This window comes from Aquarana catesbeiana, linkage group LG12 (genome assembly GCF_042186555.1).
Source record: "Aquarana catesbeiana isolate 2022-GZ linkage group LG12, ASM4218655v1, whole genome shotgun sequence".
NCBI classification, from domain to species: Eukaryota; Metazoa; Chordata; class Amphibia; order Anura; family Ranidae; genus Aquarana; species Aquarana catesbeiana.
Window position 1 is genome coordinate 52,802,521 of NC_133335.1, and position 13,473 is coordinate 52,815,993.

The 13,473-nt window shown below is 42.5% G+C and overlaps 1 protein-coding gene across 5 annotated transcripts in view; it reads left to right on the top strand.

Moving 5' to 3' along the window:
* The window catches only part of SPOP (speckle type BTB/POZ protein), an 81,182-nt gene that overhangs the window by 42,343 nt on the left and 25,366 nt on the right, over nucleotides 1-13,473 (top strand). For all 5 annotated transcript variants that reach the window (XM_073607808.1, XM_073607804.1, XM_073607807.1 and 2 more), the window contains exon 8: nucleotides 12,724-12,779. In XM_073607808.1, the coding sequence (XP_073463909.1) occupies nucleotides 12,724-12,779 (56 nt within the window). The remainder of the gene's footprint in view (nucleotides 1-12,723; nucleotides 12,780-13,473) is intronic.

Consider the following 13,473-nt stretch of genomic DNA (forward strand, 5'->3'; position numbering starts at 1 on the left):
CTTGACAGATGCTGGTTGTTGAGCTGGTACCTACCAGTGTCTCATTCCTGTTTATAGCAGGGAAAAGGAACTGCCATTGAAAATAAAAATAAAAAAACGGGTGGGGGTCACCACCAGTTTATACCTGGTATGGATTTTAAAGGGGGACCCCATGCCAAAAGAAAATGGTGTGGGGTCCCCATCAAAATCCATACCAGGCCCTTTGGGCCAGAAAAGGGGGGGAGGGTGCGAGCATGCACCCCACCCCCCTCCTGAACCATGCGACAGGCCTTTATGCCCTCAACATGGGGGGGAGTTACAAAGCAAATTGTCCCCAATGTTAATGGGCCTCTTTCCCACAACCCTGCCTTGGTGGTAGTGGGGGTCTGCAGGCAGGGGCCTTATCAGAAGCTGATAGCCCCCTTTAACAATAAGTGGGTCCTCAGATCCCAGCACCCCAATGTGAAGCACTGAAATTGCTCAGGTCTTTCTCTTAGCAGCTCAGCTCACCCTACATCCTCTCCAGAAGTGACCCACCAGCAGCTGGTAACAAATCATAAAATATCATCTCATCCCATTCAGATTTGCTGCCTATTCCCTATTCAAGCTGCCATGTGCAGCCTTTGGCACATCAGTGGATCTGGTGACTTTGACGTATGGTGCATGTTTGGGCATCATCCGTAGAGATGGCTAAAACAATAATTCAAATGTTATTGTGCTGGTAGATTTTCAAGAAGCTGCTGGCACAAAACAATCAGATAATATTGCATAAATCAAACATAATAAACAATTGGCCACGCTGTGGGTGGAAAAAGTTTATACATATCAAATGAAATTGTAGAACATCCAAGTAATCTCAGTCTAATGAGTCGCCACGCCCGCCGACCCCACGAGGCTGTCGGATCGATTCCCGGGATTGACGTTTTATTGAATCTTAATGTAGTTGGTGGTTTTTATCTACACCAAATTTTATATACAGTATTGCACGATGGGAATGTTTGTACTTTTTACTCGTGTTATGATGGATTGACTGACCATTATTCCGTATAAGAGAGTTCTTCCACCCAAAAAGAAGATCTGAACCAAGGACCTTTTACCCTGAGGGAGACCTTGTTACATTGCTCTTTTGGCTCTTCTAATTTAGAGTCAACACTCTCTGGTAAGCAGCTCTTTTGATTATACGGTGGAGGAGCACTGCGGTGATCAAATTGTTGCTGTATTATCCTCATCCACGTTCACCACACTGTTTGGATGTATATCTGAGCACGGAAATTGATGTTATCTTTTGGCCCTTTTTGAACTTTCACCTATTGATTCGTTATTGGACTGAGATTATTTGGGTGTTCTACGATTTCATTTGATATGTATATACTTTCTACAGCACGGCCAATTTTTTTATTACATAGAGATAACTGGGCTGCCATGTGTGTACATCAGCTGGTAAATGGGCATTCTATTCAGCCCTACATCTTTGGCCTTGTGCATGAGCCTTAAAAACCGTTATAAACCTCAGACATGAAATATGAACAAAACATATCCTTCCTCCTGCTACTGTGTAAGCCAATGAGGAGCGAGAGACCCGGGAGAGCCGCTGCTCTTGTGCACATCACTGGATCGAGATGGGGCTCAGGTAAGTATAAGGAGGGGCTGCACCCAGAAGGTTTTTTTACGTTTATGATGCATAGAATGCATGAAGGTAAAAAGCCTTCTGCCTTTAGAACCACTTTAAGAGCAAGTATAATTTCTTTCAGCTGCTTCATTACTCTATCACAGGGATATGCAATTAGCGGACCTCCAGCTGTTGCAAAACTACAAGTCCCGTCATGCTCTGCCTCTGGGTGTCATGCTTGTGGCTGTCAGAGCCTTGCTATGCCTCATGGGACTTGTAGTTCTGAAACAGCTGGAGGTCCGCTAATTGCATATCCCTGCTCTATCAGCATGAATCACTTCTGACAAGTTTTCCTGACACCAAAAGAAAAAGGTGACAGGGGAGGGACCTCCAGCAGATTGACAGCTTCAGCTCTGTTTCTGTGTGAAAGGGGGTGTGTCCCTTCCCTCCAGTCGGCTCTCAGAGCTCTCCTCACTGAACTCTGCAGTGTCATTTCAGCTCTCCGCCCCCTTCTTCCTGACAGCTCACGCAAGCTTTATAAATCCTGCACTTTGAGCAGATGTAGAGGAGAGAAGACTGCAGATAAAATAGGTACAACGTATGTAGGAGGATTTGTTTCATCTGTCTTTCACCTGAGGCCAGTTACTTAAGTGGGTGTATGGAAGGGTTTACAACCACTTTTAGTCACAGGTCATTGGTTTCATGGAGGCTCAAAATCCTATCTGCCTGGGGCAAGCCTTGGAACCAAAACGTGGATGATCATGTCCTTGAGATCTGATGTTTGAAGAGATACAGAGTTTTGTTTGCGGGAGTCATATGCAAGGGTGAAATTTTACATTTGAACCTTTACATACATAAATGTTTTAAGACGACAGTAGGAAATTCAGCAGCTCAGTGTTCATCCATAACAGTTTCCATTTTAGAGCCCCAGACATTAGTAAAAGCCAGGCACGGGTTGTCCCTTTTCACCATTATACTCAATCCTGTAAAAAGGGCTTGAAGGTTTATCTCCTGTGCCCAGCAGGATGCCCATAAAGGGAGCGCAGGTGTTGATGGTGAGCACTGGGCTCACATGGCCGCCTTCATGGAGATCAATGATCCTCTTTTTTGTTTCTGCATTAAAGGAGTCTTCCTGTGTTGTCTCTAAAGGGGATTTGCTGGAAATTGCTATTGACTGCAGCGCTCGTCTTTGGATCTTCAGCTTCTTGTTATTTCTTGGTGATACTTGAAAGTGTTCCACAGGTTCTTCTGGCAGGTTTTCCCAGCGGCCTTGTTTTATTGAGTCTGTAGATGTTACGTAATTTTGCCTTGGCGATGGAACTGAAATGTCAGCTTCCTCTCATTTTAATAAATACAAATTTGCAGAGGAATACGGTTCTCCGTGACTTCAGAGGAATTTTACTTCTCTCACCCAAGAAAAAAAAAATAAAGCTGCGGCTTTCATGTACATCGTCAAAAAACATTTCACACCGGGGCGCTGGAGTGCATTCTGGGACATTGGTGAAATCTGGTGCTGCCCATGTCAACTGGATTGTGTAAATACTGGGGAAAGACTGGCTGCAAATGTCTGGGTTCTCTGGAAACACAGTACAACACAAACACAACACAACCTGTTTTCCTTCTAAAATGAATGCACAGCTTTCCTATCTGTATGCCTTGCTTGCCTGATTGCATTCTTGTCTGCCTGCCTGCTTGCCTCTCTGCCTGCCTGCTTGCCTCTCTGCCTGCCTGCTTGCCTGCCTGCTTGCTTGCCTGCCTGCCTGCTTGCTTGCTTGCTTGCCTGCCTGCTTGTCTGTCTGCCTGCCTGCTTGTCTGTCTGCCTGCCTGCTTGCTTGCCTGCCTGCTTTCTTGTCTGCCTGCCTGCTTTCTTGTCTGCCTGCTTGCTTCTGCGCCTGCCTGCTTGCTTGCTTCTGTGCCTGCCTGCCTGCCTTCCTTGTCTGCCTGTTCCTCTGCCTGTTCCTCTGTCTGCTCTCCTCTGTCTGCTGGCCTGCCTATCTGTCTTCTAGCTAAACTTTCTCTTGTAATAAGTGGTCCCTTGAAAATGTTGAGAAGGCATCACTCTTTTTAAGTCTTCACCTTAATCTACCAGCACCAATCTCCGGGCACATTAATGTGTCATTAATTTCCAGTTGACCACCTCTGAAGAGCTTTGGCCCTTTTCCTCATTTCTTGTCCCAGTGGCAGCTTGGTAACATAGAAGCAAACGATGGAGAATGTAACCTTCATTAGCTTTTTATTGCAATCTTTGCTCCTCTTTTTTTTTTTTTTGCTGCTTTAATCTGACTTCCTGTTAGAGGGTGGCTACGTTTGTTCTCCATGGTCTCCCTGTAAGTGGAAGCACAGCCACCCTCTATTACTCTTCCCTCAGTTGGATTTGAGATTTGTAGTAGGCAGGGGTAGGCAACCTTTCAGAGGTTGAGATCTAATTGTAACTGCAGTGATGTGCTGGTTCAGATTTCTCCTCGAGCCAGTCAGTGCTTAAAGTGATTGTAAAGTCTTGTTAATAATAAAATAATAAACATATTATACTTACTTATGCTGTGCAGTGGTTTTACACAGGGCAGCCTGGATCCTCCTCTTCTTGGGTCCTTCTTCAGCTCTCCTTACCACTCCCCCCTGACAAGTGCCCCCCACAGTAAGCAGCTTGCTATGGGGGCACCCCACCAGAGCTGCAGCTCCTTGTATCCATTCAGACACAGAGCTGCAGCCCGGCCCGCCATGCCCCCTTTATCTTCTCATTGGCTGACTGACTTTGACAGCAGCAAGAGCCAGTGGCGCCGCGCTGCTGTCTCAGCCAATGAGGAGGGGAGTCCCATCCAGCCGAGACAATCCTACAACATAGCTGGATAGAGAGAAGTCTCAGGTAAGTATTAGAGGGGCTGAAGCGGGCTGCTGCACGGAAGGCTTTTTATCTTAATGCATAGACTACATTAAGATAAAAAACCTTCTGCCTTTACAACCACTTTAACCACTTCACGCCCACCATATAGCAAAATGACGGCCACAAAGTGGTTGTACTATCCTGACTGGACGTCATATGACGTCCAGCAGGATGAGCCGCTAGTGCGCTGCTATTGGTGGTATGGTGTCTGACACACCGCTTCTCCAATCTAGGTAAAGAGCCTATGATATAGGCTTGTGACAAAGGGGGGGTTGTGACCTGTCCATACCAGTGCACTAATGTTTACCCTCTGACATGTCTCCATCCCTAATACTTAGAAAACAAAGTGAAGGAATTGGAACGGGACTTTGCGTGAGGCATGTCAAAGGTTAAATATAAGCTAATTGATCAATCAAATTAATCTAAACCAATAATTAATCTACGATCCATGATATTGAAATTATATAAATAGACAATACTTAAAACTAAATAGCGTAATCACCAGGATTTACATAATATTCATATAAGATTATTTAATATAATTAATCATTGAACATGATAAAGCAGATACAAATAATTAGACAGTGAACATGATTGATACAGTTGGTACAAAATCGATACAAAGAGATTTATCATAAAATATACAAGTTTATTTGGGCATCCATAAGTTGGTAACTCAACGCGTTTCTTGGCTTTCAACCAATCATCAGGAGTCCGATGCATAGTGACTATAAAATAGGATAATGAGACCTCTATTAATATATGAGATGTTCTACATGGATGGAAAGTAGGTAAGGAGAAAACATCAATTTCAAGGTACTCACTAATCTCCATAAGTTGATAGCAACCACTAAAGTGGGATTGGACAGTGGTCTGGGTTAACATAGTCGCACCCGGGGTTGAGGCAGAAAACATCCCCCAAAATAGCCCAAGGAAAAACGGCCGCTCCGACACCACTGGCGGCTGTTTTTCCTTGGGCCACCGTCCAATCCCACTTTAGTGGTTGCTGTCAACCTATGGAGATTAGTGAGTGCCTTGAAATTGATGTTTTCTCCTTACCTACTTTCCATCCATGTAGAAGATCTCATATAATAATAGATGTCTCATTATCCTATTTTATAGTCACTATGCATCTGACTCCTGATGATTGGTTGAAAGCCAAGAAACGCGTTGAGTTACCAACTTATGGATGCCCAAACAAACTCGTATATTTTATGATAAATCTCTTTGTATCGATTTTGTACCAACTGTATCAATCATGTTCACTGTCTAATTATTTGTATCTGCTTTATCATGTTCAATGATTAATTATATTAAATAATCTTTTATATGTATATTATGTAAATCCTGGTGATTATGCTATTCAGTTTTAAGTATTGTCTATTTATATAATTTCAATATCATGGATCGTAGATTAATTATTGGTTTAGATGAATTTGATTGATCAATTAGCTTATATTTAACCTTTGACATGCCTCACGCAAAGTCCCATTCCTTTGTTTTCTATGATATAGGCTCCTTACCATGTGATCAGCTGTGTCCAATCACATCGGATCACATATTAACCAGGAAATGCAGTTTTATCGGGTTTTCCTCTATTCGCACTGACAGGCACGAGTAGAGGAGAGCCGATTGGCTGCTCTCCTGACAGGGGGGGGTTTGCACTGATAATCAGCGCATTGATTATCAGTGTAGACCCATCGAGGATGCCCACTGGAGCCCACCAGGGATGCCAATCAGTGCCTATTAGGGATGGCACTCTGTGCCCTTCAGTGAATCCTGCCAATGCCGCCTATTGGTGTCACCCATCAGTGCCACCTATGAGTGCCTATCAGTGCCACATATAAGTGCCACCTCATCAGTGCCAATCAGTACTGCCTCATCAGTGCTTGTCAGTGAAGGAGAAAACTTACTTATTTAAAAAGTTTTGCAACAAAAATGAAGAAAAACTATTCGTTTGGGTACAGTGTTGCATGACCATGCAATTGTCATCAAAATGTGACAGCACTGAAAGCTGAAAATTTGGCCTGGGCAGGAAGGGGGGGGGGAGTGCCCTGTATTGAAGTGGTTAAAGAAATAACCCCCTTTTTCTCAAGTCCATTGTAAAATAAAGACAGAAAGCTGCACCACAGGTAGGGGGCACCTGTAAAAATATAGATTGCTGCAGAATGGAGTTTTGCCTTAAAATGGAAGATGAGGATAATATTAACTATTCTTAAAAATGTTCCCTTCCTCCCTTCTATCCTGTTTACCCTGTATAAAAAAAATCTATGTACTTGCCTATTTTTTAATCTTCTCCGGTCCGATTACGTGATTCAGTAGCTTTGGCTTCGCTGTCAAAGGGAACACTTGACAATAGCTATGAATTCCTGGAGCCGTGACATCACCCCAAGGCTCCCATGGCCCAGCCGTTGTCGATGCTCTTTCTTCTCCCCTGCAGCAGCCACTCACTGACATGTGAACCAGGGCTTCTGGACTACAAGACCACTGGACTGGAGCAGATTAAAAATCGGTAAGTACACAGCCTTTTTTTTTTTTTGTAATAATAGCGGTGGCGTTATTAAGAATAGTTAGTGTTGGCCTCATCTTCCACTTTAAGTAATACAGGAATATTTTCAGCTTCGTTTTCAAATGCTAGCTCGAGGAACATCGTGTTCAGCAGGCATTAAGCATTCAGCAGGCTCATTAGTCTCCTGAAGCTTGCTACATGCCTTCTGAAGCCTGCTAAATGCTTGTTTAAGAGGAACTATACTTATGTCATAAAGCTATGTTAACAGCCTTGCTGGGATAGATACATACATAATTCAAAGCCTGAGAAACTAACTTTCATAGGGAAAACATTACTCCAGGCCTCCTGTGGTGCTTTCCAAAATCTCTAAAGGCCTAGGCAGTGGGCCATGTCATATTTGAGGATGGATACAGTCTGAGTCTAGATGTGTTAATCCTGCCCTTTGCTGAAATCATGTGACCAAGTATCCATGCTTCTAACCCTTTGACTGCCAGCAATGTATAATGCACATTAGCAGTTCAAGGTTTGAAACAAGCTCAGAGATTAAATCTGCCCCTGATTGAAAGAACTGACCCGTCTGATAACGGTGAGTGACTAGAATGAGTCATGCAGTTCTGGGTTTGCAGAGCTCTGTAGCTCAAGCCGCAATGTGACTGGCAGACTTTTTACAATTAACCAGTAGCCAGTCTCTAAAAAGAATAAGGGCCAATTCACACCATAGAAACACAGCCCAGATGCGTTCCAGGTGCTTTTCTGCATGCACGTTTTTGATGTGTTCCAGTGCGTTTTTAATGCGTTTTTGGTGCATATTTCATGCAGTCCAGTGCTTTTTTTCCCCCCTCTTTTTTTTATTAACCTTAAATAAGGACAAGTGTGTTGCAGTGCGTTCCAGTGCGTTCCAGTGAATTTTTGATTTGTTTTACAGCGGTCCAGTGCAGAAAAAATGCAGCATGTTCTACTTATTTTTTCTGTAACTGGAACACACTGGAACTGCAAGCACTGGTGTGAACTATGCCATTGAAAGCCATATAACCTACTTTCCATGCGCTTTTGATGCAGAAAAAAAACACACTGGACTGCATCTGGTGTGACCTGGACCTAAAGGAAACTAAAGCTGGGTAAAGACAAAATTACAAGTCTTTTTTAAAGTGCCTGTTTAAGAGGGCAAACTGACGCTCACAAAAGGAGAAAACTCGAGACCTTGTTTGTCACGTGACCACAGACTTAGGAAAGTGGAAACTTGACATCATAGCGCTAAGAGGTCCTAGAGCCACTGGACACAGTCCTTCCAATAATGGTGACCACTGTGCAACATGGACTGGATAATCCAGGCCTGGCAGCCCTCTCAAGACTGGGGACTCCTGTACTGCACAAACAGAAGGTGCAAGTGCCTAGTTCATTATCTCAAGCACTTTAATAGAGGATAAAAGGTGAACGACATATATACTCACAAGACCAGCGTGAATGGTAGCATTCTATAAACCCAGGAACCAGAAGCAGGCCAATCGTAGAACTCCTCAGGTTCAAGTGGATGATAATACTGAAAACAAAAGTGCCATTAGACACTAACTCAAGCGCTTACAATGGACTGCTGGAAGGAATTATTCATGTGGCTGCAAAAAGGTTGCAGAAGATTAGAAACTGTCATGGAGTTTCTTAAAAATGGGAAAACACAAGTTCCAGTTTATGATCTGCAGCTCTTGATATAAAAGATCGGGGGAAGATCCACAGAGAATTATAAACAAGTGACCAAGTGACTTGTTTGCAATTCTCTGTTGATAATAGTAGCAGCTGACGTGTTTCGGGAGACATGCCCCCTTCTTCAGAGTTTTTGAGCTGAAGAAAGGGGCATGTCCCCTGAAACACGTCAGCTGCTACTATCGTCCACTTAAACCTGAGGAGTTCTACAATGGGGCAGCCTTCTGATTCCTGGGCTATATAATGCTATCATTCAGTGTGAATGATGCCATTATATAACCCAGGAAGCAGAAGAAGGCCCACTGTAGAACTCACGTTCAAGTGGATGATGGTACCAGCTGACATGTTTTGGGAGAAGCCATTTGTGCTCTGAAGAAGGGTGAAGGTCTTCAGAAACACGTCAGCTGTTATTATCATCCACTTGAACCTGAGGAGTTCTTCGATGGGCCTTCTTCTGGTTCCTGGGTTTATATAATGCTATTATTCACACTGGCATTCTGAGAGCTATTAAAGTGCTTGAGATGATGCACTAGGCATTAAGGCCCTTAGTTTGTTTGGGCAACTATTTGGGGGCATGTGGAGTACATTTTTATTTTTGATTGCTGCAAGTGATTAGCTAGAGGGGGAAATTGTTTAGGGGAGGAGGCTTCTCTAGGCGGACCTCTATGTTAAGACTATAATTTACAAGCCTAGTGTAAAAATTGCGTATGGGTACTTGTTCCAAATTAGGGAGCTGTCAGAGATTGCACCTTTGTTTACTGACAAGACTGGATTTACAGTACACATAGCTAGGGATTATCTTTGCTTTGGGGAAGTTCCAAGTTCCTGTTGAGGATTCCACAGCTCTGACAAATGACCAGTTTCTCATGTGTGATGTCAGAGCATTGTGAGTGACAGGAATGTGGTTAACATTATCTGTACAATATACTGCATTACATATTCAGTACCTGATATTAAATCCAGTAAGCTGTGGAAAACCTTAGAGGAATATAATATAGTCATCTTAGATATAGAGAAGCATAATTTAGGTCACTTACACCGTCTGGACAAAGTTTGTGATCACATGATCATCACACTGTATATTAGCTTGTTTGACGTTCCATTCCAAAACCACAAGCGGTGGAGTTGTCCACCCTTTCTGGTTACAAGAGCTTTACTCTTTTTACTCTTTGGGAAAGGCTTACCACAAGATTTTGGAGTATTAGTGGAAATGTGGGCCTATTCAACCAAAAGAGCATTTGTGAGGTCAGGTACTGATGTTGAAAGACCTGGCTCGCATTTGGCTTTCCATTTCTTCCTAAACGTGCCCAATAGGGTTGAGTTCAGGACACACAAGGTCTTTCACACCCAACCATGTCTTTATGGAGCTGGCTTTGTGCACAGGGGCACAGTCATGTTGGCGCTGAAATGGGGCTTCCCTAAAACTGTTATTCAAGGCTCGCGTCTCGTAGAATTCTAAAATGTCATAGTATGCTGTAGCATCAACAATAACATTTACTGGAAACACTTTGAAGTTATTACTAGCTTGTTGTTCCCTATCCATAAATATAATTATTCATGGTTTTGCTGCTTGATGATGCTCTGTGGTTCAGTGTCTCTAAGCAACTGTTGATAGGATATTGGCTGCATAAGGAGGGCATTGTTTTAGTAAGTCAGCCAAATCATATTGCATTGTGTTAGGGCGTATAAACCAGAACCGCTTGTGCCTGCAGGTCCAGTTATAAAGCAGCGGTATCTCAAGAATACCATTACCAAATATTTATATTAACCTTTGAGTATCCCAAGAATACAATTAACATTATATAAAGAGGTTGTAAACCTCCCTCTAATGTTTGTACTTATAGGTAAGCCACCCTAGACTAAGGCTTACCTATAGGTACTGTAAATATCACCTAAACCGTGCACGTTTACTGTATACTGTGCCGATGATGTCATTGGTGCATGCGCTCTGAAGCAACGCATGCGAGGGAGTGATGTCACACGGCTCCGGCCAGTCACACAGCCAGAGTCCGCAGCCCCGAAAGGAAGAAGGGCGAAGATGGATGCGGCCTGCAGCGTGGACAACGTGGGCTTCGTTTGCAGGTAAGTGTCACATAATATGCTAGTATGTGATGCTTTTACTTTGCGGGGGGTGGGGGATTTTTCTTTTTTTCTTATTTTTACTTTTTTTTTTATCATCAGAGTTTAATTCCTCTTTAACATGGCCTTTTGAGTAGTCTACTTTAAAGCGGCAGTAAGCTCTTTAACCACTTGGCCTTCATAAGGTTTTACCCCTCCATGAGAAGGGCTTTCCTATTCCTTCTGTATTGATCTGTATTGTAATTGTACTGTCCAAACTCTACATTGTAAAGCGCTACTCAAACTGTTGGCGCTATATAAATCCTGTATAATAATAATAATAATTTTTTGCTATTTAGCACTGCGCTATTTTAACTGGTAATTGCGCGATCATGCAATGCTGTACCCAAACAACATTTATATCTTTTTTTCACACAAATAGAGCTTTCTTTTGGTGGTATTTTATTACCACTGAGTTTTTTTATTTTTTGCGTTATAAAAAAAAACAAAAAAAACCGAACATTTGGGGAAAAAAAAATATATATTTACTTTCTGCTACAAAATCCATCTAATTAAAAAATATTCTTTCTATAAATTTTGGCCAAAATATATTCTGCTAGCGTTTGATAAACTATGGTATATATTTTGGAATTTATATATATATTATACTACTAATGGCAGTGATCAGTGACCTATAATGGGACTGCAATAGTGTGGCAGGCAATCTAAAACGAAGTGACTAAATGACCTCACCAGTGACACAAATACAGTGATCAGTGGTAATAATAAACACAGTCATTGTACTAATGTTACTGGCTGGAAAGGGGTTAACATCTAAGGTGATCAAGGTGTTAAATGTGTGCCTAACAACATGTAACGTGTGCTGCTTTTTACCACAGATTTTTTTATTTCGTATCCCTGCTTTGCAGAAATCAGAAACCGAGATTGCTCCCTCTGTACAGAGCCCTGTGTTGATTGTCAACACAGAGCTCTGGGCTGTGATTGCACAAGGCTGATCAAGCAGGTCCTGGCCATGAATCATTGGCTGGAACTTACTGATAGACTTCCGCTGTATACAATCAAAGTGGCAGTCGGCAGGTGGGCACGCGCTCTAAACCCTGTAGCAGGCAGTGACTTGCAGGTACGTCACTTTGCCTGTACGGGTCGCCTGTCCACAGTACATTGCGGTCTGCAAGGGGTTAAAAAAAAAAAATACTGGGCACTCCTGCAGGTTAATGGCATAATGTGCTGCTAGTATGCACCGCAGACTGGCACATTATGGCAGAGTTGCCTTTTAAATGAAGCCCTTCAGCGGTACGCTGTTGACAGTGCCAGCACCTCCATCTTCGCCTTGTCTTGCTTTCAGGCCTATACGCACTGGCCATTTAAATGGCTGGACTGTGATGACTTCACTCCTGTGCATGCGCACGGGAATCAAGATCACAGCACAGAGCTTTGAATTGGTGTGACCTCAATGCAGAGCGCACTGCGCATGCGCCTGTGACGTCACAGGCTGCTACAGCTGTGAATCTCTCCTAGGCAGTGCAGTTTGTAGGGTATTCACTGTACCTACAGGTAAGCTTTTATTATAAGCTTACTTGCAGGTACAAGTAAAAGTGCTGAGTTTTATTAGCGCTTTAAATGCCCCAAGGCGAATTGTAAACCTGCACTCATGTGGTGGGTGTGCATGGAAGGGAGAGTATCCAGTTATCTGATGATGGTTGTGAATTCAAACAAATGAACCAGTAATTTAGCAGCCTTGGATGGCAGCCAATGAAAACGGCTTCACGTGGACACCTAATAAGAATCATCTATTTGGCTCAGAGCAAAGCATCAGCCTTCTGTTTTCTTAATATAGATATACATAGACACAGTTGGCCAAGTAGAACTGCACCTATGTTAATTAGCTTAGTCAGTGAATTCAGTGTGTAATGGATTATGATGAGAATGAGATCACTGTGTGCTTTTTTTTTTTCCCCTTCCTTCCAGCTCGGTCTCCAGTGTTCAGTGCAATGTTTGAGCATGAAATGGAAGAAAGTAAAAAGGTACAGTATGAGATTTTATAACCAATTCATTTAAAGCAACGTTGTTTAGATCACAGTTCTTTGTTCCTGCATTTACTGTAGATTTTAAACCCATTTGAAGTCTTCCAGTTTATTGTTGTAATTCAGTCAGGTTGCATAAACAATAATATATTTGATCTTCTTACTGTGCTACGTGTTCATACTTGTTAAAATACCCGATGCGACCAGCACACTGGAGAGTCAGACTGCCACTCTCCCACCCATGCATCAGCCTGGGTTTCCAACAATCCCAATATACAGTGCCGTGCAATATATCTCTTTGTTAAAATATCTATACACCATATGAGAAGCCTCATAAATCATTACAATACCATTCTATATGTCTCATAATAATAAAAGACGCTAAATTAAAAAAAAAAAGTGATTGTGATTATTCAATAAATCTACCGTTTACTCAGATCCATGTGTTTTTTGTGTATCTATAACACATTTTTTTTTTCATGCGTTATGCACCACGTATTGCCTCCTCTTGCTACCACGTGCATTTAAATCACAGTACATTGTGTGATTCCGACACCACCACTCTGATACTCTCATTTTCTCCAAATGGCCCAAAATAAAATTAATTCTAAAGGATTTTGTTTTTTAAATAACAATATATTCTACTTAACTGCTCTGTGCAATGAGTTTGCACAGAGCACTCCCATTCCTCTTC